Raw genomic sequence first — 25,656 nt, forward strand, 5'->3', positions numbered from 1 at the left:
GAATGGTAGCAATGACTTTGGTAGGTAATTCATTGTATTAACAGAACACTTAGCACGGAGGCATACAAGCTAATAATATTTCAAGTGCTGCATTTAACTTGGGGAATAAACATAGATGTGCTGTTTTTGATGGCACATTAAGTAAAATTGGTTATTAGTTAGCATTAGTGATGCCTAAACATAGGTAATTTACTTCTGAAGTTTGCAAATTGATTACAATTAATAGTAATTGGAAAGATTTGAAGAAGTACAGCACATGTGATTGGAAAGTATAATAATTTAATAATAGACTATAATTTACATTTTTCTACAAATTCACATGGGCATGTGAATGTGGATGAACTAAATTTTAATGCTCTGGATGCCTGAATAATATATCTTTTGTAAATTAAGAAACTTGAAAAAAAACCCCAAACAACTCCCTCAAAAAAACCCTCAGGATGGGAGAAATAAAAGGTGGGTGTTATTATTAATTTAGTTAACTTCTGTCTGCATCATTGTGCCATGGTAATTCATTTCAGTTGTGTTTCACTCTAGCCATAGTATTTACCTATTTTAAGGGCCAAAAGTGCATTAGTTGTAGACTGTACAACACTGAACAGCCACTATATCGTATTGTAATTCATTGTAAGTCATGGTTACTTAGAAAACTTGCTCAGCGGGTTTTGAAACGAGGTGCAGCCTATGGGCAAATGTGCCAGTTCGTGTCCTTGGTTAAAAACTGTGTAGTTAATTTTTTAATTGCTTGACCATGTTTACTTTTTTAAGCTCAAACTCCTGATAGGCAGTATTCTTTGTACTGTAAGATAGTTTTATCATTGATTGATCAAGATTTTCCTTTGCACATAACCTATGTCCATGGTAAAAATCCACCTATTGCTACTGGCTAATGCTTTAGTTCAAGTGGTAAGACTTCCACAATATAGTGGTGACCTAGCAAGGCAAGGATAAGGGGGTATAAAGGACGTCAAAGTACAAAATCTTGCATAACACACTCCCCCCTTCCAAGCACCAAAACAACAACAAAAAACCCCACCAACCAACCAACCATAATTAACACTGAACGTGTAATCTTTAATTTTAAGGGTAACAAGTGCAGACTTCAGAGAAGTTCACATTCTTTGTGTTTGTATCTTATTTTTGGGTGTAGTAGCTCCTTTTTTGTTCTTTCTCTTAACATTTTAAATTCCAGATTTTATCTTTAGCTTGAACTTTTGAAGATGTGTGTATTAAAACAAAGGTCCTGTTTTTCTTGTTTTGGAAACCTGTTGGGACTTGGGGAAAAGTTTGTCATTGGATCAGACCTAAGGTCTCATGTTCCTACGTTCTATCTATATGCAGGTATATCTATTTAAGGAAAGAACCTCAGAAATGAAACCACAATAGTCTCTGTTACACTCTTCCAGTTTGTGGTTGTCTGCGGTTCCTTAGCTGCTTGTTTTATGCCGACGATTGTGTTCAGTAGCCACTGCAATATTTAATCTTTGTCTGGTCATAATCCAGAATTGTAAACTTGGGTATCTTCATAATTCCATTGCCTGTCTCTTGGTTAGATATTTCCTGTGTGGATATATCTCCTATGTTCTACCTGTTGATAACATTAAATTTTATTTATTTAGATAAAGTGAAACAAGAAGTACTTTATACATTAGCAACAACAATGAATAATACTGTTAGTAAGCTTCTTGTCTTTAATGTATAAACTGATTGTATTGGAGGATGAAATAAGTGTTTCAGGAAAGCCTAAGTATTTACGTTTTTGTTGTAGTTGGTTGTTGGTGTGTACTGAGAGTTGTGAAACAGAGATTGACTCCTACAGAAAGGATGTTTATTTATCAATTATTTTAGTACTGCAGATATGCAGGGACTTATAGTCAGCGTCTTGTGATGAATTTTTACCATTTTTTCCCCATCTTTCCAGGAAATAATAGGTGAAAGCAACTTTTTATTGTATGCAGAATCTTTGCCCACAGTTACGTTTCTACATTAGGAGATTGTGTGAATATGAAAGAAGGTTATTGTGAAGGAAAATTACACATCTGAAATAAAGGCTTCATATATTTTCAGGGTAAATTATGTATTTTTGACCTCAGAACACTTTAGGGCGTATTTATGTATTTCTCGAAAAATTAAAAAATGTCTGCAGACAAAAACTCCCTAGGATGAAATCTTATTAAAATATTTTTTCAAAAGTAGTTATCATCAGGAAGTAAGTTATACACTGTTCGCTAGGACTTATGCTGAACTTTAAGATAAGGTTTTCTGCAAAAACCACTGGGAGCATTGAGTCTTCATAGCTTGAACCATTGAATACCATGGACTTCCAGTATGCCTTATGTATATGCAACATCATTCTGTTGCTCATACATGTGGGTTTCTATTTCTGTGTTTATTAAAATGGGAGTTTCTAACGAAAAATGCCAGGGACCCAAGTTGTTTAGATAATGGCCATTTATAGGCTTTGCCAACTCTTAAGCATTTAATTTCAACAACTTGATTTATGCTAAATTGAAGGAACTCGATGTAACGGGGATGTGGCTCATGTATCAATTATGTTTAGACTGGAGTATCCTATTTAGATGGGAGAATAATGCTTTGAATGCCATTTGTAGAGATTAGATTTTGTTTAGGAATAGACAACTGATGTCTCATGGAAACTGTTTTCTTTTCTTCTCCTTGGTGGACAGCCAATGAGGACTTACATCAGTTAGAGAACAGGGCTTTTTTGGTAGTCTGAATTGAATATAATGAGTATTTAGAGTTAGAATTCTGATTTTTTTTTTTTTTTTATTATTTATTTTTAAACTATATATTTAAGGCTGTAACTTGATTAGTAAATGAACTAATGCTAACACTATGTTTTAGTCATGCCGTTCTCACAGTGATTTTTTTTTTAAATTTTTTTTTCCCCAATGTAGATACTGTAGCATTATGCTCTTCAGTGCATCTTTTTATTTGTTGAAGTGTTGGTGGCAAGAGGTTTGAATTGATAAGGCTTTTCAAATCTGGTGAAAGCCAAACTACCTGATGAAATGCTACTTGCCAATAAGTTTTCAGTTTAATAGCAGTTCCTTAGCAGGAATTATTAGTTGGCTTGTGAGATTTCTCTCTCCGACATCCCCTTGCCACCTCCCCCAATTTTCTGCAATTTTGTCTTTCTCTTACTGTATAGGGAAGGATCTTCCAAGTTGCTTGTTTGTCTCCATAGACACCATTTCTACAGCAAGATAATGTTATTCTTTTATTACCTTGCTCTTCTTGACTTACCTTTTAACCTTTATAGACACTGGTTATGCTGATAGAATTTGTTAGAAAGTAAAGTTGTTGTTTTAACAACAAAGGTGTTGAATTCACCTTTCAGTGGCTCTGAACAAGTTGTGTTCCCACGTTCTAAGTGTTGTGGTTTTCTATTCCCAAGTGCAGTTTAGTGATATGTCTCCAGCTGAGAAGTGCCACTTAAAATGGCAAATAAGAGACTAAAGTTAGGGAGAAGGGTTTCATACAGTGCCAAAACTTCTTAATAATTGTTCTAAAAGCTAAATTTTATTTGTTCCACAAATAATCAATGTTGTGTTAATTTCCTCTGTCTTCATAAAATGCAGTGTTAAATGTTTTGGGGTAAATTTAACTTTGAGAAGGTGGGCTTCCTTTGTTACGAATGTTACCAGCTCAGCTTTCATTGTGCAAAGTATACTTCTGCCAGTAAGTAGTAAACATTTTTTGTCATGTTTGCTTGCTCTTTGGACACTTACACAGCATTGGGAATGCTTTTTGCCAGTCCCCTCATCCTATGTCCGTCCGTCCCGTCCCCCCATTTTTCTTATTGCAATGTATTCTTTAGTGCATAATTCTGTATCTTTTTGTATATATTATTTTAGTGTATTTTTATATATACTTTTTCTCTTAAAGGCTTTAGCACAGGCACTTGTCAATGTAGCTATTCTTTACAGTAAGTAAAAATGTTTAAAGAATAGTTTAGTAGATGTTTAAGTTTAAAAAATAAAATTGTGTGAGAGACTTGTATACACAAGTTAAGTTAAAGCTGTTAACTGCTCTTTAGGAAAAGATATATATATATATATACATAGAGTACAACAAAATATTTCTTTCATTAAACCTACTGCAGCAAAGGTTGGAAAAACTGTAAAATCCAAACATTAGATAGAAATGCTGATAGATGGAAAAAAAATTGATTCAGGTAATACGAAAAGTATTAAAGGCCCATTTCTTTGCAAATGCATATATGTGACTGATTATGTACTGGCCAGTGATACTGTTTACTAGTAACACTGGGTAATCCTAAAGCCTAATCCAAATGCAAGCTTTAGCTTTAAAAAAATAAAAAATACTTGGACGTTATGCTGTGTAAAAGTTAATATGTCAAAGTTATGTTGAAAAACCACAGAAGACATAACAACTCTGTAAGTACTAATCTGAGCATTCATGGTATATACTTTTCTGGTGATGTAATAAAAACATTGGTTTCTTAGGAGTTTCAGAAAATCTTTTAGTTTAAAAACTTTCTTTTCACTTTCTCATTTCTCATTTATGTTTTATATTTCATTTTATGAAACTTGTAATGAATTAAAATTAGTTAGCTTAAGTATGAAAGGCATTGGAATCTAGTTTCAGTACCACTGTAATTCTTTTATTGTTGTTTGAAATACATTGTTAAGCCTGTCACACTTTACAATATTTTCTTCTAGGGTTTTTTGGTAGAGATATAAGTTGAGAACAAGGGAAAACTATTGTGCAATGCATTTCAGGTGAAACACAAAAGTACTTTTTAATAAACTTCGACTGTCTGTCACTTTGAGGATAAAGTGCTATATTGTGTAATTTTGAACAGGTGAAATTTGACTACCTGGAAGCCCAGTCTCACCATGTTTACCAAAATGATATAGGTTAAAGCCTTGTATAGACTAAGGATGGACTTCAGATCCTAGTTTGGTGTGCATTTTTGAAATTTCACTCTTCTGTGTTCCATCAAAGTCTGTCCATCTGTGCAGCAGACCAAAATAAAGTACATACTATTGCATGGATTTGAGGACTTGACCCCTTCTAGCATCGTCAGTTGGAGATACTGCTAGCTGAATTTTGGCCAGTTCCGATGTTGTTAGGTTTTTGCTGTTTTGTCTGCTATAGTAAGTTGGAAAAGGCCTAGAATGTATTCTGCAATGAAAAGTATTTGGGGGGGGAGGGGGAGTTAAGGGGTGACCTGCCTCTGAGACATGCTATTTTTAACTAATGGAATATCTTGAATTTTAGATTTAGCTAAACCTAAAGATAGATAACATTCAAATCAGAATGAAGAGGTTTAGCTGTCAGAAAAAGATAAAAGGGAGTGATAGAAACAGTTCCTGGTATTTAGATTTATCCCTCTTTCCATCAGTTCCTGTAATGGAAGTATGGAGAATGACCACCTCCTTGAAAAAGTAAAAGGTGTGTTCATAAGTTTGGTCAGAGACAAGTTTGCCAATTTTCCTAATAGCATTGAAAAGGTAGTTAAATGTCATACCTGGTTTGACTTTTCAAATCCAAATCTGGAGTGTGAATGTTCTTGACTTGTAACAGTAAGTCCATTTCATTCTGTGTTTTTGATCTTTAGTAAGTTGGCTTGGTCTAAGCAAACTGATACAAGGACTTGAATTCTTGGTTATAATTTAGGCATACTCTTAGTAAAACTTTCTGTGCTCAGGTTGGTCATAAATGAATGCAGTATTTTTATGCAGGGAATCGGATTAGGTGTAAATGATTTTCCTGGCACAAATTCAGAATTATATTCTGTAGTTACATCTGAGCAATAATTGAGGACTTCTTTATTCTCTTCCCTCTGGAAATCACAGCCATCAACTTTCTTACAAAGAAGCAGGTTTTGGAGGATACATAAATGCTTCTTATTGATTTCCCCCCTGCCCCTTTATTGTTTCTACTTTTTTAGTGAGTAAATAAAAGTAGTGTTGTTCACAATTTTGTTTTTTAATCCTCTTTGGTATTAGCCCGCAGCTGATGAATTTAACCCTAATAATTACAAGTATTTTTCTACTAGTCACAATTTGTAGGTTTTTTGGAAATACAGGTAGCTATTGAACTGCTCTTCTAACACGAAATCAGAGGTTGAATAGCTCACAAAGGGACTTGCATGTTTTATAGCCAGAAGCAGAAAAAAGGAAGTCTGAACACTTGCTATCTAAATGCATTCTGACTTCCAGCATTGATTATTTCATTAATATCCATATATCTTATGACAGTGTTCTTTAGCTCCTGACTCCTTCTGGTGTGCACTCCACTGACATACTTGTAGGCACTGGTTGTATTACGTTTTAACCAAAGTTAACTTTTAACCAGATTTTAAGAAAATTGACTAATTTTTTTTCTGGCCTTCTTTCCAAAGCAAGACTTCTTCCATCCACCTGGCTAGCTCTGTGTTGTTCAAGAAGAAGAAACTAAAGCTGGAATTTTCCTGGAATTCTGTACAAGAATTCTGGACAATACTCTGAATAGTATCTTTGTGGTGCTTTATATAATGATGTTAATGCTTTCCTGCTTCTGCTAGGAAAATCTTGTCTGGCTCTTCTTTTTTTTTTTTTTTTTTTTTTTTTTTTTTTTCTCCCTCCTATCCATATTGGCTGCATCATTTTTATTGGTTGTTTTTTTGTTTTCTATGGATGAGCCCGTAGTTCATAATGGACATTTTTGTACTTAGTACTTAAATTCTGAGGTTGTTGATTTCATCAGATTTTTGTGATGTCAGTCCTCTGGGTCATCCCCGTTCTTCAGTGTGATCCTTCTCTCAGTATTAATAATGCTTCCGGTCTTGCTTTGATACTTTTCTGCTTTTTGTATCTGGTTCCTTAGTGCAAGCAATCCTTAAAACTTTCCTTTAAGAAATCTTCTAGCAACTGTTCACCAGAATTTTTCTCCTTTCAAAAAAATTCTGGGTAACCTGTAATTGTTTTTTTCTAATGTACTACAGAGTTCTTGTGTGAGCCCTTCTGAATCATAATTAATATTCTTACATGGTATTATATGAGATACTTCACTGAGAGCGAGATGAAAAGGATTTGCTGTGGGTTTTGTCTTTTTTAGAAAATGAGTTATCACAGAGAGCTATTGAGTTAGTCTTGAACGGTCCACCTTTTATGAAACTAAGTAACATTTGTCTCTTCAGAATTTGTTCTGAATCCTTGAATTTTATTTAGATCTAACTTAAAATTTTTCTCATAATTAGAAGCTTTTTTTTAGTAAAGCACAAATAATGTCAGTAACTTTTCAAATAGAGTCTGAATATGTCTTTCAGCCAATGGTAATGACAACAAGAAATTCAAAGGTGACGATAAAATGGATGGGGCTCCTTCTCGTGTTCTTCATATCAGGAAATTGCCTGGGGAAGTGACAGAAACAGAAGTTATTGCTTTAGGTTTACCTTTTGGTAAGGTAACCAACATCCTGATGCTGAAAGGGAAAAATCAGGTAATTTGCTGCTTTCCATTTTTTAGTATGTTTACTGTCTAATTTAGAAATATCCTGTTAAAATGCTATTGAAATAACGCATATAACAGTAAGTATTAAAAAAAAAAAAAAAGCCTTTTTTCCTTTAAGCTTTTTATGAACTTACATTGTCTTTTAGTAAACTTTTTTGGGGAACAGGGGATGGTTGGCAGCTATGTAAAGCAAAAAGTTAGCTGTAAGCTAAATATTTAGTCGTGCATCTTCACAGATGAATTTTTGGAGATGAAGTAGCTTAGCAAATAAAGTTGGTATGTAGAGAATGACATTTTCTGAAGACTGATATTTTGTTAAAATGTGTTATCAAATACTTTAAGTGTTTTTTATAACCTCTAAGTGTTTTCATATGCTGCTAATATGAAGATTATCTGCTAGTAAATATTGAAAATTAACTGTTTAATTACAGGCGTTCTTGGAACTTGCTACAGAGGAAGCAGCTATCACTATGGTTAATTACTACTCTGCTGTGACACCTCATCTTCGTAACCAACCTATCTATATCCAGTATTCCAATCATAAAGAGCTGAAGACTGATAACACACTTAACCAGGTATATTTACTGTTATGTGGTATTACAAATGCAGACAGGAGAAAATGAGGCATGGCATGTATTATTGGCTCATGTGACGTATGTTTAAATCGTTTGGTTTTGTCCATATTCTAACACTGCAGTAGTCTTATCTATGATCATTCCATTGTGTGACATTGAAGGGGATTTGTTTTCTGTGTGACCTTTCCATTCCAATGAATTTTCTGAATGTTTCCTTAATGTAAAAAAAAAAAAAAAAGAGAGATTCTGAAGTGTCTTCTGACTTTTAAGTTTTTTCATAAAACAAGTGTTCATTTTAGTTTAGAGACTGTAGGATGAAAAAATTAACTTTCTAATTCTGACACTTGAAATTCTAGTGCCAATTTGAATTTCCCTAGTGATAATGACTAATGCCAATGCCTACGTTTCAGTGCTTTGAATGATGGCTCTGGTAAGCTAGGGTTACGAGTGCTATGTGATCTGCTGTTCTTGGAGGACAATACCTTAATGATCACTGTAGAGACAAATATACGTAAGAACAAAAAAATGATTCGCTCTTGCCTTTGCAGAACTTATTTCACAATACATGTAGATGTACATGTATGTTCTTAGTAGAACAGGAAGATTAGCAGAAGTAACGTGGTGACTACTTCATACGAGTTGCAGGGGTGGGGGAGAGAAAGAAACATCAACTTACAAGTCAGATGATTATCTTAAGGTTAGATTTGTACATGATGTTACAAAAGGCAGTGTAAGTAAGTGTAAGTAACCGTTTGTGTTATTTGTGTCCTGTCTTAGGTAAGGTATGCAAATAGTAAAATTAGAGCTGTTACCTTTAAAAACATTTTCAGGGTAATTTGTTGAAAGGTGTCTTGGTTCAGATAAAGTGTAGTGTTCATTTTCCTCTTGATCTTTCTAAACATTCTAGTTCCTTAGAATGTTTTGATAGTTAGTCAGCTAAAGATACTTTTTAAAAATTGAGATTACCTGCCTTCTCCCTACCTTCTCTCCCTCCAGCCAAATGTCAGCAGTAAGGAAAAATAAATACCTTCATTTACTTTTGAAAAAAAAGAGAATAAAGGATGCACACACGTATGGACGTACTCCCTTAAGAAGCTTTCTCTTATATTGTCCTCTGGCTTCTGTGGCGATACTGGTTTTGTATTTCACATGTCCACCTTTTCAACATATAGGATGTGCTGACTTTTCAGCAGTTTTTGTGCCACCATACGCATTAATATTTAATTTTAACATATCCATTGTCTTTCGGGTCTCTAGTTCTTTAATTTAGAACTAAATAATGTAAATAGGTACTTGGCAGTAAGTTTTCAGTAACTACTGTCTTACGATACATTCTGTAAAACACAGGATGTTTGGATATACTTCTTTCTGTAAGGAAAAATAAAGGTGGTGCAGATATTGCTTGTAGTCTGCTTTTTTTTTATTGATACTCCAAAATTTAATCTGTATTTGAAAGTTTTCTCATCCAGCCAAATTCATTTTGAAATTGTTTTTTTCTGGATGCTCACACAGGAAGATATGAAGAAGTCAGGATGTTAGTACATGTGACTGGAGAGGTAGTATAAAAAATTGGAGAAAGGTGCAAGTACATTTGTTATAAAGAAGATAGGAAAAAAAAAAATATTTAACCAAGGAGTACTTTAAACAGCCAAGGCTTTAGAAATAAAGAAAGTAGGAAAAGTTCCATTAAGCTGTTTTATTCTGAATTTCTCAATAATAGTAGCTTCCAAGATTATTTTTAGTTATGTGCTCAAAATGAATTGGCTCTGAAGAAACGGATTCAAAAGGGACCATTTAAGTTTTCATCTCAGCTTTATAATTCTGTGAAAATCCTTTTCCTGTGAGACATCAAAACCCTGTGAGAGGAGCATTTAAGCTCAGATTTAAAACAAACATCTCTTACTTTGGTTCATACAGTATCTAGACTCAGAAGAATAGACAACAGAATGACCTCTGTAACTGTAATTCTCTTTAATCATCAGCCTATCATAAATGCATGGGTTTAGTCTTTCTGCGCAGACATTGCAACATTTAGAAATAAGTAAATGTTACACTTTCTGAATGGTGTAGTTGATCTCTTGAATTTCAATTTTGCAAAAATAAGAAAAAAGCTTTACGTACTACTCAAATGTCTTCAAAAGTGGCATTGTATATATGGATACTAAATGTTATTTTGAACTTGGTTGACAAAATACGGTCATGACAGTTTTATAGATTTTTTTTTTTTTCCTTTTTTGCAAATGTTTGTATTCATGTATTCATATTAAATTTAGTGGAATGAAATATGATACATAAGCATAGATGGATAGTGCTAACAAGGGTTATATGTTAAAATTAACTTCACAAGTTTTGGTTTTGGGCTAACTTTTGGGTTGGGCTAAACTTTTCCAGTGACATGAAGGAGTGAGTTTTAATTGATACGTGCTGCTTCTGTGCTTACAGAAGCAGAAAGAAGTAATTATGCAACTCAGCGAAATACGTGGGCAGCTTGAAAGTTGTGTATTTCATACATTAAGGAAAAAAAGAACGCATTGTTATCAGATGTTTTTACAGAGTTACAGTAATTAATGTTAAACATAGAGGTAAATTCTGTTTTCCCAACTGGTCTTCACCAGGTCTTTTTTTTTTTTTTCCCCCCACTTTCCTTACTCATTGATTCGTTTCAGTATGAGGAGTATCATGTAAGTTGTAAGACATGAAATTGTGTAGTAGTTCCAATACCTTTAAAATATGCAGTATGCATTAATATGGTGATTATTATTTTTACCTGGCATGCTCACTTGTCTCCCTGTTTTGTATCATTTTGCTTCATAAGGCTACTGTAATGAAAGTATTAAATGGAAACCCTTTTTTCTGCACTTTTTCTTTCTCAGAAAAAGACATCTAATCTTTCTGATACTGTCAGTTTTGGCAGTGGAAGTAGTTACATAGATGTGTGTTCTTGTGATGTCATCACGTGGTTACTTTTGAATTTCTAAAACCCTGCTTGTGTGTAAAAACCAAAAAATCCCCACACATGAAGAGGATTTTGTTTTTCTTCTGAAAGAGGGTGGATGACAGATACCAGTTTGTTTACCTTTCTGTGGATACTACTTTCTGACACTTACCAGTCTTGTGTATTATTTCATTGTGTTAAAAAGGAGAAGTTTGAAAGTGTTCATTTAGCATTATCCTTTCCTATCAGAGCCTTCTACATAGATAAAATGGCAGTGAAATGTTAACTGTTGTACAATCTGTTGAAAAATAGGATAAATACTACTGTTTTCTGTAGGCTTGGGTTTGTTTGATCGTGGGTGTTGGTGGGTTTTTTTTTTCCTTCTTTAAAGGAAAGGAAAAGGTCTAAAGTCTTGAAACCTACAAAATCCTCACTTTCTTTATCCTTACTAGTAGAACAATAAGCTTGCTACTAGGAAGATTGATATTGGTGCCATTTGAAGCCCCTCCTTACTGTGACATAAGAATTAATTGATGTTTTCATTTTTATTGTCTCTTCTCACAGAGTCGGACTGCATTGCACTTCCATTGTCTTATGTCTGTAGCTCTGAGTTTTAAATAAGTGAACAATTTTATGTTTCTGAAGTTAACTATATTAATATTGCTAATTCATTTCTAGCTATGGTAATGAAATATTAAAAAATGTCTTGTCTCTCCCTCTCTTTTTTTTTTTTTTTTTTTTTTTAAGCTGGTCCAAGCAGTTCTTCAGGCAGTGACGGCTGTGCAGGCAACAAATGCTCCCATTAGTGGGACCACTGTTAGTGAGAGTGCAGTGACTCCAGCTCAGAGTCCAGTACTTAGAATAATTATTGATAATATGTACTATCCGGTAACCCTGGATGTTCTTCATCAGGTAAGCCAAATTTCATTTTAGCTTGAGCTATGATTAGGAAGAGCTTGTGTGTAAAATTTTACAACATTTTTTGCAGATATTCTCTAAATTTGGTGCTGTATTGAAGATAATCACATTCACAAAGAATAACCAGTTTCAAGCTTTACTGCAGTATGGCGATCCAGTAAACGCACAGCAGGCAAAACTAGTAAGTATAGTTCTCTTTTAAGGCTGGAGACTTTCCTGTACTCTAATCATTTGTAAAATGTTACCATAACAGAGTACTGACCATAATAATGTGTCATATTCCACTTGTGTGAATTTTTTGAGATAAAAAAATAACTGGGAATTATATAATGTTATATTGCATAAAATCAGTGTTTGAGGATACTATGTCTAAGGATACTATGTCTAAAGAATTGTATACATCTGTAATTATGAACAAGTATTTTAATAGGACTGCACAGAGATGAAATAATATGCAAGACTGCAATAGTGGAAATGTCAACCAGAAGTAAAATGTAGGATGTAATGTTGATGCATAATGAATTCACTGTAAGCAGCAAATTTAATAAGCCCATGGGATTATGGTTGGTAGATATTTTCTAAGCATCAAAAGAAAGATGTGACTTTTGGATGGGATGTAGGTTTGTGAAAGTATTTAATTCTAGTATCTGAAAAAAAAATTAAAATCCAGACTTTATTATAACCATAAATGCCCAGAAGAGAGAGGGAAATCTTACTCATGGGACTAGACAGTGAAGAAGCTTTGCAGCAGTGACAGATGAGAGCAGGATCTTACTTTTGTTTTATAGGAAACTCTCCTATCCTGGGTAGGAGAGGCAAGAACAGGTAACTGGTTTTATTCATTATAGCAGGGGAGAGCCTATGGATAAATTATGACAAAGATCTACAGCATGTCATCTAGACCAGATGTTTTGAATTAATTTAATGGGATATGTTCACATCTGTGGCAATTGGAAAGTTGAACCAAAGGGCAAGGCTAGATTTTTTATTATTATTATTTTCTAAGAGATAAATGGAATGAATTTGTATTTTCAAACCTTCACGTGCAGTCTGGGGTTGTGGAAGGCTGATTAAAATTGATGTGCTGGTTAAGTGTTGCTTGGCAGCATAGAAAGTGCTTATTGCCCATAGATGACAGAATACTTGAGAACTTCAGGAAAAACTGAAAAGCTCACACCTCAGACTAAGTTGGCAATGAATATCTCTTAATAGAGGAAATAAAAAAAAAAAATAGGCTTAGTTTTCCTTTGTAAAGAATGATGACTATATTGAAATAAAGACCTTCATTAAATGGTAGAGGATGGCCATTTTTATCCTCATCACCAAATGAAGTACTGGGTATTGATTAAAAGAGAGTGAGGTGGTCAAGACAGGGAATCACAAAAAATGAGATGTTTTCAAAAAGCAGAGTGTAAGTTTTCGTGCTATTAAGAAAAATAAAGTTAGCTAAAGACAAGATTTGCAACTTGAGTTATGATGATCTACTTTAAGATAATCTGCTCCTGAAAAAGTCTGGAAGTATTTGTAGATTTGGAGTACAATTTAAATTAGGGATATCATTTCCAGACATGAATAATATCAAATAATGGATAGTATCGCAGAGTGGAGGGGGATGCAAATATGCTGCTGTATTATGTAAAAATTTGCTTGCATGGGATGCACCTTTCAGATTTTAAGTAGGTTTAAAATGGTAATACAGAAACTAGATCTTTAACCCATAATTGCTGCAGAAATTGACTGTAGTAATTTAGATTCATATTTGAAATATTTGATAAACAGTTGGATGCTAATGTGTTTGTTGCAGAATGTTATAATTCAGTCTTGATTCGTGTTTGGAAAGTTATTTTTCAATAATAGATGTTAACGTTGATTTTAAAGTGCATTTTTTGAAGCAAAATATGACATCAAGTGAAAAATCTTTTGACTTCATTTTTTGAGTCTTACGTATATTATCAGAAGATTTAATGGGAAGATGGCGTCTGTGACATGATCTGTAGTGATCTGAAAATTGTCAGTGTAATTCTAGGAATATATTATAAAGAAGTGACAAAATAACAAAAGGAGGAGGTATGTAAAAGTATGAAAGGAATCTGAGAATCTCTTGCTGTTGTTGACTTCTGACAAACTTATACTAGCTCGTGGGATACTGTATTGGTCATAATTTAAAAAAAAGAAGCATGTATTTGTTTCTCCAGTTTTGCATGTTTTGATTAGGGTAGCTGCTCAGTAGTGGTAGCTCATGTGTGAATGACTAAACTTCATTGAATAACAGTGACTCCTGCATGTACAGTCATTGTCAGAGTGATCTCGGAGCCTATCTTAGTGACAAGTTGAAACAATTGTAGGTTTATAGTTTAGTATTTTAACCAATTGATACATAAATAGATAAAATGCTAAGAGTAATACCAACTGCAAGTATTGAAGAATGCTAAATTTGAAGGAAGCTTAGATTTCCCCACTACTCTCCCAAGCTGAATAGAGTAAAATAAGTACAGTTCTTATGGTTGAGCTACTGTGGTAAAACATGAAGTGCCACCAAAACAAAAATACTTAAAGGAAGGAAACAGATGATAGGAAAAAAACCCTCCAGTTTAAATACGACTGGAAATACAGTAGAAGCAAGAGGATGTGGTGGCTACACTTAAGTTGCATGGAGTTCAAAATTAAAAGCATGGTAAAAGAGTAAAGAAATTTTCAATTTGTTTTCCATCAGTTGTTACTATAGAAGATAATGGGGAAATTTAATTTTCCACTGGCACTCTTCACAGGAAATCAGAATGTGGCCTTAATAGAAATTGAAGACTTATTAAGGAAGTTAAAGAGCAATTTGAAAAACTCAAGTGATGTAAGTACCAAGGAGAGATGCTATTCATTTGAAGGTTCTGAGAAAATAGTGACACTGACAAGAATGTACAATATGAAGCTGCTAGCCCTGTGGGACCACTTTTGCTATTTGAACGAGCAACTAAATTGCATTTCTACTCCACTTGCTTTGTGAGAAACTCTTTTCCTATAGAAGTAGACTATGGCTACACTGATTCATGTTTCATGACCACCCTTGGATTGGATCATTATAGTTCGTTACACCAGCAAGTAAAGGCGAAGACAGCAAACTTCGGGTTCTGTGCAATGCAGCAGTCTAGCCATGGGTTGGAGAAAATACTGAGAATGTGCAACAGTAGAGCTCAGTGAACTACTACCATACTAACGAAATAGAAGGTGATGTCTTGGAGATGTCTGTATGCATAAGGAGATATTCTGAGCATCAAAATTAGCTCGTTCTTGTAGTAAATCATCAGTACCCTCAGCATAAGCAGCAAACTGAAATATTTGAATACCAGTAATCTGGTATACTGTAAAAAGATTGGAGTGCCAGTGTTTCTGTCTGAACAGCTGGCTAATCCAAAGTGTTGTCTTTGTGTAAATGCACCAAAAGTACTCTTGCCGAATCTTGGATATTAACAGTTACTAATGCCTCGTCTATGGAGGATTAACTGAGACTCATACGTAGAGCACGACAGTCATCTTGATCCAACATGGGTTAAAAATACCACAAGTCTGATCGAGAATTTCTGTTATAGTTGGCCAGTTGGTCCTTACTTGGCCTGTGGGTGATTCAGAATACTCTACAGAGATTCTATTGAGGTTTCACTCTACATTCAAGATGTCTTCTTTCCCTTTGTTTTGAATGACAGCTTTAGGGTGGCTCTGCACTGGTAGCAGTTTGCAGAAGATCTCTGCTAGGCTACATTGCCCTAAAATCTGTAATAGGAACTTCATGTAGTCGATGCCAGAATGGAAAGCAAGAACATCTCCAGATAAGATATTTAGTTCGGGGCAATTATCCGTGATTATTGCATTAAGGGCTTTCGGGCATCTTGAATTTGTGCTTGGAAATGATAAGTAGTGTTCAGGTAAACAAAAGAGTGCTGGATTGTATCCATTGTATCAGAAAGCCCAGGAAGTACAGCTACAGTGTTTGTGTCCTGAATTTTCACATTTTGTAGAACAGAGTAAGATACATAACTGGTCCTTCAGTCAAGGAACGGCACATAAAAAAACCCAAAAATCTTATTTTTGGATAAGGGAACATGTTTTACATACACATTTTAGCCATAGAAACTTCTCATATCCAAGGCTCTTTTCTCAAAATAAATTGATTTCATTTAAATGTGTATCTGTAGGATGCACTCGGGACACACCTCTCCCAAGAAATATCTACCATATCACCTTCAGATACTTTGAGGTGCTTATTTGAACTGGAGTATGTTTTGTAAGGATTACTTCTTTGTAAAACCTTAAACTGTTACACAGCACTTCAAAAAAAAAATACCATATTTCTAGTTTTTCCTACTTCGTGTGCTTTGGGAAGAGAAAGAGTAGCAACTAAATTTCTCTTTTTCTCTCATGAGTTTGGAGAGAAGCAAGGGTTTTGTTGTGTTGCCCCTCCACTCGAGTTTGATTTTTTTCTTTATCAGACCTTGGTAAATGCTTTCAAGTTATGCTTATCCTAGCAAGAGATTTGTTTACTGTCTTGGATCATCATCTTGGGTGCCTACAGTGCTTGACTAAGAGAGGGGCAGGTACACTATTTGTTGTGTCTTGAAGCCATGTGTCTCCAGAAATATCTGCTAGATAGATCTCTGGGCTCTCTTTCTGACCTGGGAAATGAGAATATCAAAACATGATCTGTCTCCCAAACTGTGTCTGTCTTCTAGATACTGTATGTGAATTAGTTGAAGAATATTGCAAGTGGCATATCTCATCCTGATTTTGAGGGCTACCTTGACTGTCTCCTGTAGGGGCGTTTCATTCCATAGATTCGTGGTCTGTACAGGCGTTAGGAGAAGCTCATCAAAGTATAATTCCTATGAATAGAGCATTTTTCAAGGGAATCTTCTTTCACAAGGATTTTCAGGCATTTTGAACCCTGAAAATAAAAAGAAAAGCAGTGAATTCTATCCGTTACTTCAGAAAGCCCTTCTTTCAAGTCAGGAAAGCTTGAGAGAAGATTCTAGGAATGTTCTTCCTCTGCTTTGGAGCCTACTGATAGATCTGTGTCTGCATGAAGCTGCATCAGAGAGCTGTTATCAGTCATTCAGGATGTTACAACATTTCGCAACTTTGCAGCATACTTTTGACATCTGAGATCACCTTTGCTGCTGTCATCACTTGTCTCAACGTTGACAATCACGTTGGGCAATGAGAGATCCATGTGTCATGATAGATAGAAATTCGTGCTGTCCTGCAGAAGAGGTTACGTGTGGTTGATTACATCAGCAGAAGGAGAAAATGCTGTTTATTGAGCTCTTTTTTTTTTAATCTTTCTATTGTTTGGTTTTGTTTTGGTGTTTTTTTTTTCCATTGGAACAGCCTCTTGTCTCACCTCTTAATCTGTGGGATCTTTTCTCAGTCAGCAGTTGTCATCTCTTCGTCCTCCTGGTTACTTTGAGAAAAAAAGAGATGGTGGTTTGACATTATTTTTAAGAAATGGGAGAGTATTGTGTTTTGTGGTGCAGACCTCCATTTTGTTGATATTCCCTGTATGGTCATTTTTTGCTGTCTGTGACAGACAGTCATAGCTCTCTATTATGGATCCTTACAACTTCCCAGGCTATTTCTGCTATTTTCTGTGTTAGACCTTGCTTGCTTATTCTTGTCTTCAGTGAAAGGTGCTACCTTGAGACACAAGCAGATTTTGGATTCTTTGTGAATATAACCCTGGTTCTTAAAACCCTTTCTAAATATTTTGAATGTTTCTACCGTAGTAGCTGACTAGGAATTCTAGATTCTTTCCAGCCAACTCCACTATTTTGGAACTTTCACTAATGTTGGGGGTTGTGATTTTCCTTATTTCTGGTTTGCTCCCTTTCTTAACTGCTGTAGCTGATGTAGAACTGTGCAGCATAGTTAATTATTAGGAGTCGTCTTTTTTTGTTTGGTATGGGGTTTTCTTGGTTGTTTTTTCCCCTTCCCAAAACAATCTTAATGGCCATTGAGAAACTTGTACGGAAAAGAGTGCGTTTGCACTGTGAAGCTGAGATAATGCAGAGGAGTACACTGTGCAGTTGAGGTCATTGTGTTAGTTCAGGCATGTGTCTCTCTCCTTGGGTTATGTGTCAGTCTCAATAGAGAAAGGAATTTTTGCTTGTTCTTTTACCACTGTTTTCTATTGGTCTTCTCTGTGTTCTGCTGGCCGTCTTTTGTGGTCCTAAATACCACAACATGTGTTTTCAGGAATTGGGCTCCTGACAAGCAGTTGGCAGGAGGTGAGCCACTCATCAGAATCGTTTTCCCCCTTGGCAAAGTCCAAGAGGAGGGTAATTTTCAATAGCAAGGTGGAGGGAGGGAAGTCAGGGCCCTGCAGATGGTTCAGTATCTTTACATTCTTAGTATGGCATGATGACGTAAATTTTGAAACTTCTGTTGTTGAGTCTTAAGCAATGGGTTTGCTGGCAGAGGCAAGATGAAGAATGATACTCACATTTTGTAGAAGGGTCCCATGGTACTTGATCTCCTTGATTTGGCATGTGTGTGGTGTGGTACCATGTTACATGTGAATGTATGTATAGATAAATGCTCAAAGAACTAGAGTCCTTTGAGGTGATGTCTGTATGTACATTTCACTAACAGTATGGCTACTGTCTTCTCATTTTTTTTCAGGATGTCTGTTTGAGCAGAACAAGGCTCAAAGGTTTTTTTTGCACATTCTTTTATTGCTGTATAAGAAGGAGCTCAGGACACACATGTTCCCAGTTGTGACTTTACATGTGAACAGTTAATCTTGAAAAAAACCTAGTTCCTGTTAATCTTTCTTGCGTTGTTGGTAGAGGTGTATGATGGCGCTGGTAGAGGTGGGTGGGGTGAGGTTTTTTTTGGTTTTGCTCTGTTGCAAGGAGCCTTTACCAGAGTGTGACTATAGTACTTATTAAGAGTGCGTCTTCTTCCGATAAAAAAAAATGTTCTTTCAGACTGTCTGAGTCCCAACTGCAAGGGATTTTTCTTGTGGACTGTTCTTTTGTATGTACTTTTGGTCTCTGAATTTGTCAGAAAGAGGAGTTTTTGCTCTTCTGGTATAAGTTTTAGTTACATGGCTCCCTTTAAACATTGACTGCTCTGGAAACTACAATTACGGATATATTTTGGGTTTCTGCTTTTTAAAACTAAAAGATTTTCATTAACAGCCTTCTGCCAGCCATAAATCAGTGTGTCTGCAGACTCCACACAGAGGTATAATATGAAGCTTGATCGTGTTTTAGAGATGTAGAGCTTTGTGTCATGGTCCTGTGATTTGGACAAAGCTAAAGGATATTGCCTTTTGGTCTCATTCATACCTAGTTTTCATCATTATGTGAATGGGTATTTCCTTAATGGCAATGGTATTGTCTTTCACAATGAATAAATTCTGGCTGCATAAACTGGACCTACCTTTAATCCATATGTTAGTGGATTTTTAGAAGGTAAGAAGTATTCTAAAACTGATGACTGATTCTCAGTGTATACTTTTTTAGATTTAATTGTTTGAGTGAGATTCTTTTCCCAAATACCAAGATTCGAAGTTTTGGATTCTGCATTACCACTGTGTATTAAAAAAAAAAAACAACAAAAAAACCCTCAAACAAACAAAAAACCACAAAACAACCCAAAACCAAACCAAACAAACAAAAAAACCAACTAGCAAATTCTGTAATGGTAATGGCCACCACGACTCTAACAATACAGAATTGATCCTCAGATTGTAATCTGTGAGTCAGGACAGTAGATTTGACTTTGCCAATATTGTATAAAGCATTGTTTAAGCTGAGTTTTGTGTACAGGAGTCTCTCTTTAATTGCTAAGTCTTTGTTGAGACAATGTCTAGATTGTCAGGTTTCTATACTTTTCAAAAATTATTTTATTTTCCCATTACTTGGAAGTTCTAATAATACTGACTTACTCTTGTACATTGACTGCTGATAGTCGTAATTCTTCTACGTTATTTCACGAGCCCTGGAGATGCCAGCTGTGGTAATACATTTTGTAGGAAGGGACAGCCTTACTGGCCCAGACCTACCGGGGGGTGTCTGCAGGATGTTCTGTTTCCAGATGCATCACTGTATGGAAATAAGCTCTGTTGCTTCCATATCCAGCAGGCACACCAGGTTTGTGCAGTGCTTGGCTCAGAATAACAAGTCCTACCAGAACTTGAATGTGTTGGGAAGTGTGTTGCAGAGGTAACCAAGCTAGCTGTGCAAGAGCTAGCTCAGGTTTAGAACTGGTACATTTCAGTCCAGCATTAATCAAGAGAAACAAAAGAGCTGTATTTGAAAGTGCGGTTTATTTGTGTTTTCCACCACACGTCTATAGTATGTAGTTTTATATTTAAAATAATGATGTGATTCAATAGATTAATTTTTAAGATGAGCTGTGTCTTCATTTCCTAACATTTCTTAAGAATATAAAACAGTTACAAAAGTTTCCATTTTTTTAATCTCTCATATTTAGCTGTTAGTGCTTCAAGCGAAAGGATGGTATGCCCAAAATATAAATGGAATAAAATGCAGGTATATCTGTTTGCCTGGTATATAATGAAGATGGATGAAACATATAGACGAAGATGTTTAATTAGACATTTTTAGAGACTTTTCATAGAGTTCTAAGTGATGTCATGTTAAGAGTTCATGTGAATTTTACTGTTAATAGGCACCCTTTCAGAAGTATCAATTAATTGTGAAAATAACATTTTTTTAAAAAGTGTTTGTAACATGAAGTTAGCAGATAAAGTTGCTTTTTTTCAATTTTGGCACTTACTGCCTTGAAGGGGAGAAGGCAAAAGTGCAGGAGCAGTGTAAATAATCTGCTTTAACAGATAACTATCTAACATGGTATTTAAGTCTACGGTTTTTTTAAACTTTTTTTCCTCAGGTCAGCTTTCCGTGTAAAAGTAATTGTGTGATTTTTGTTTTATTTTGGTGGTTTTTTTCTTTCCTTTGAGAGATTTATTTGGCGTTATGTCTGAATTAAAGCTGTACACTTTGGTGCATAAGCAGTTTCTAGGTAAGAGAAGTAAACATTGAGCTTCCTGGAATCATGTTAAGAGAGGTTAATGCATTGTAATCTTAATTGGTTTTCAGTTAGGTAGTGAGATAGATAAATATCTGTATGCTGACCTTGTAGTTTTGGTTTTGTTTTTTGTTTGTTTGTTTTTTTTTAAAGTGTGCAACCAACCTGTATTGTGTATTTTTTAAATAAATTGACTCCCTTTTCCAGGCCTTAGATGGTCAAAATATTTATAATGCTTGCTGTACTCTGCGGATTGATTTTTCCAAATTGGTGAATTTGAATGTCAAGTACAACAACGATAAAAGCAGGGACTACACTCGTCCGGATCTTCCGTCTGGTGATGGACAGCCAGCGCTGGATCCAGCTATTGCTGCAGCATTTGCAAAGGAGACCTCTCTTCTAGGTATGATTCTGACATTGTTCTTTTGTATTGCAAAGTCACTTGATTAAAATTATTATTAATTCTTCTATCAATTAAAGATCATAAATTGCAGTAGTGTCCAATGGCACATTCAGGCTTCAGTGTATGTTGTGATCAGAATATTGTCTTCAGAAGTCCTGCATAAATGAATGAGATGATGCATGACAAAATGAGAAATGCACAAAGTGTTAAGGAAAAGTCAAGTTAATTCTACTTTCATTCCCAAATCTGCCCTTCCCTCTTTCATATGTTCTGTAGGCTGCTACTGTCCACCCTCCCACCCAAATTTTTAATGGAGACTTAACATGATTTGCGTGTTTCATTGATGCTAATGCTTATTTGTAGAATCATAGAATTGTTTTGGTTGGAAGAGACCTTTCAGATCAAGTCCAACCGTTAACCTAGCACTGCCAAGTTACCACTAAACTACATCCCTCAACAGTACGTCTACATGTGTTTTAAATCCCTCCAGGGATGGTGACTCACCCCCTCCCCTGGCCAGCCTGTTCCAATGCTTAACAACCCTTTCTGTGAAGAAATTTTTCCTAATATCCAATCTAACCCTCCCCTGATGCAACTTGAGGCCACTTCTTCTTGTCCTTTCGCCTGTTAGTTGGGAGAAGAGTTTGACTCCCACCTCACTACAACCTCTTTTCAGGTAGTTGTGGAGAGCAATAAGGTCTCCCCTCAGCCTCCTTTTCTCCAGGCTAAACAATCCCGATTCCCTCAGCTGCTCCTCATTAAGACTTGTTCTCCAGACCTTTCACCAGCTTCATTGCCCTTCTCTGAACACTCTCCAGTACCTCGATGTCCCTCCTGTAGTGAGGGGCCCAAAACTGAACACAGTATTTGAGGTGTGACCTCACCAGTGCTGAGTAACAATTACTTCTCTAGTTCTTCATATTCTTCATATTCAGCTGGCTGTTGACCTCGACATATATCAGATATATATCAGTAATATCAGATTACGAAAGTAACATTTTGTTCTTTTCCTTCAATGAGGGAAGATTATGCTCTTTGCTTAAAAAAAACAAAGGTACTAGTCTGTGGTTTCTGTAAATAACAGGAAGAAAATCTGTAGTTGTACTACTACTGCTGTGGTACATGAGTTCTAATATAATCTCAACTTTCAAGTTCATCAGAAGTAGGGGAAATGCTTTGAGAAAGATACAGATAAATCTGTCTTCTGACTATTTGTAAAATAATTAATTCAGCATGTTCTGCGTGCTTTGGGAGAAATTTGTAATTTGTTTTTTTAATTTATCACAATTCATTGCATAAGTTTCACTCCTACTTCTGTCAAGCAAAACCAGCTTTCACTCTTCAAAATTTAATAGTACTCAGGCATAATCTCATGCCTTCTATAAATCTGATTTATTATGTTGTGATCATTGTCCTTCCCACTTAGTCTTTTTTCTTATTTTTTTTCATCCATTTTCTCCTGAAGAGAACTTAGGAACAACATAGATTTCATGCCTTGTTTTTTGTACTGGATGCTCCAGCTTGGAGTAAGTCAGAGTTAATGTAGTAAAGAGGGGCCTCTGCTCTCTGTGTGTTACAGAAGTTAGAAGGCACTTAGTGAATTATATGAGCCCAGAAAAAGGGTGAATGTTGTAGTTAAGGCTACTGAATGCTGTGCTATATCTGCCCTTTTCCACAGTCAGATTACTTGAAGGATACATTTCCTGTCTAGTTGTAAATTACACACATGCCCATCTCCCACAAATTTTGGAGTGCTTGACTTCAGATCCTCCAGTATGACTTGGAAAAATGGTGTATCACTTGTAACTACAGCAGAATTTTTTTTAAATTAAAAAAATACCATAAGGATATAAAATCTCTGAAGAACCCATAGCTAAAGTTTATTTTCTTTTTTTCCCCTCTTTTAACATCCCATCATTTAAAAATTGAAATCTCTCATTTCGTGGATTGGTAGGGAAGATTGATGAGTGCTTGTGGAGAAGTTTGACACCATACAGATGAGTGCTGTAGAAATGCCCTTGAGGCAGTTAGTAATTCTTTTGTCAGCACAGTATGACTAGAACGTAGAAATGGGGCTGCAGTATAAGTAGTAAGGAGACAAAAACAAAGTAAAGAGGCTGCTTATTAAGATGAGACCCATCATATTAGGTGTTGTAAGGCAGGGATTTAGGAGAGAAGAGAGTTAAAGATTCATGATTTATAAAACAGTGCCAAATGCAGCATTATGTATGTAACTAATTCTGATGTTTTCCTGACTCCTGAGAGGTTGATTTCTAATCTCAGGCTTACTAACATTTTTCTTTGTATATAATGCTTATGGTATGCGTCAAATTAACAGGTTCAATTTGCTTGGCATAGTGGAATCACGCTCTGAGGATGCTTGGATCATTGCATCAGTTTGGATACGTTTAATAATTGGAGTTACTATACCTGTTACAAGTATAGTAACTACTTGTTATCCAAGTGGCTTTAGCGGACTTAATTCTAGTGCTTTAGGCTTGAAAGTCACTTAGATGCTTTTGTAATTTTTGTCTACAAAATTACATAAGTTTTCTAACCTTTAGGTTTTCATCAGACTCATTGTTTTGTGTGTATTAAAGACTTTTGCTAGTAAAGTTATGAAGATAAGTCTCATTAGCTAATTAAGTATTTTAATTCCCATTCTCTGGATAGACCTCTTTAAATGCACTGTTTTTCCAAGCAGCAGGAAAATAAAAGGTGCACAACATGAGTAACTTTCATTGCATCTGTGAAACACTTTCAGAGCATCAGGGAAGTCAGTCACATTTATTTTGATGAGTAGTGGAGATTATAGATCGTGGTTGTTTTTTTTCCTCTGTAAAAGCATTCATTGTATTGAAAGAGACTTAGGGAGCTGGATACATTTTCTAAATCTGCTCATGGCCAGTTGGGTGAGCTTTGTATATTGTAATTGCATCATCTGTCAAATGGGGATGATTATACAGTGATATCTCTTTTGTTGTTGTTGGTTTAGTTTTGGGTTTTTTTTCTAGATGCCTTTTTTGTTTGTTTGTTTGTTTTTACAGAATTTGAGCTCTACAGCTGAAAAACTTTACAAAAAGGCTCCGTAGTACTGTTGGTGCCTTAGCCATTTGGATATTTGTCAAAATGGGAATGATGCTTGTTTGAATATGGAAGAACAGGGTTCTCATTCCGGGCTGCTTACTGTGCAAAAAGGCACAAAATACAAGTGACATAAATAAGAAAGGACAAAGGATAGAAAAAAATGAAAAGCCTAAATGGACCCTTGTACATGCAATTTATAGCTGTGTTTTTATTCAGATAGTCAAAAGGAGAAGGGTGAGAACACAAAAGTTTAGAGTTACAAGATGGAGGTTGGCAAGCTATAATGTGCGAAATATGGTAGAATGGTAGCAGCAACCTTCCTCCTGCTTCTTTTTTTATCTTAATATTTTCTTTCATTTGCTTTAGAATTTTTATTTCTGTAATGTCGGTAAAGATAACTTCAGAGTGTACTCAGTCAGAGCGTCTGCCATGCCCTGTTCACAGATGGTTCCCAAAGGGCATGTTTCTCCATGAAAGAGTAGAGCTCCATTTTGAGCTTAGTGTGATGCTCTTCAGGTTCTTTCGCATGCTCAGAAAGAATACCATAAGTTGAACCTGTGGCATTTGTGTTAATTTTTGCTGTAGTTCTTCCCTTATGTGTATGTAATGAGATCACTAACAGAAAACGTGGTAAGGACTCAGTTCTGACTTTTGCTTATGTTATCCTGTTATATGCTGGATAGTTGTAGAACTTGGGTGCCTTTTTGTTGTTGGTTTTTTGGGTTTTTTTTAACAGTATACTGTAATTCATATGTCAGAAGTGAAGTTTAGGTTTAGCGTAATTTTGTGAGTTAAGTTTTAGTGAGAAGATGTGAGTCTTGTTAGTTTTGGTGTTTAAATCCGCATTAATACTAAACCATTACATATCTCAGTTTCCTTCTGGATGGCATTAACCCTCCTCTTCAGCAAATTTAACTTTACGATGTAGTGTAGTAACACTTACAGCTTCATAAGCTGTTACGCAGAGATTTTTTTTAAAAAATCTATCTCCCCCAAAGCCATTCAGGCTAAGTATAAGAAGCAGGCCAGTAACAAGTACAAGATGGTGATTACTTGACATAAAGCCACAAAAAAGGTTCATAACAGGACTAGGAACTAAATCCAGTTCTCAGTCACAGCTATGCATCCCTGCATTAAGATGACTACTCCTACTGCCTATGGTTTTCACACATAAGTTTATCATATATTTTTAATGTACCTACAATTTGCCTC

At 35.4% G+C, this 25,656-nt stretch overlaps 1 protein-coding gene across 6 annotated transcripts in view; it reads left to right on the forward strand.

The window, feature by feature from the left end:
- PTBP2 (polypyrimidine tract binding protein 2) overlaps positions 1–25,656 on the forward strand; it is a 52,229-nt gene that overhangs the window by 17,810 nt on the left and 8,763 nt on the right. For 3 of the 6 annotated variants that reach the window (XM_009884755.1, XM_009884758.1, XM_009884756.1), the window contains exons 3-7: positions 7,301–7,473; positions 7,916–8,059; positions 11,742–11,906; positions 11,983–12,093; positions 21,162–21,357. In XM_009884755.1, coding sequence (XP_009883057.1) covers positions 7,301–7,473; positions 7,916–8,059; positions 11,742–11,906; positions 11,983–12,093; positions 21,162–21,357 — 789 coding nt within the window. Of the gene's footprint in view, positions 1–7,299; positions 7,474–7,915; positions 8,060–11,741; positions 11,907–11,982; positions 12,094–21,161; positions 21,358–25,656 lie in introns of those variants that run through there. The other 3 variants (XM_009884759.1, XM_009884760.1, XM_009884761.1) reach the window with 1 other exon arrangement.

The sequence above is a fragment of the Charadrius vociferus genome, unplaced genomic scaffold (assembly GCF_000708025.1).
Source record: "Charadrius vociferus isolate BGI_N301 unplaced genomic scaffold, ASM70802v2 scaffold163, whole genome shotgun sequence".
Taxonomy (NCBI): domain Eukaryota; kingdom Metazoa; phylum Chordata; class Aves; order Charadriiformes; family Charadriidae; genus Charadrius; species Charadrius vociferus.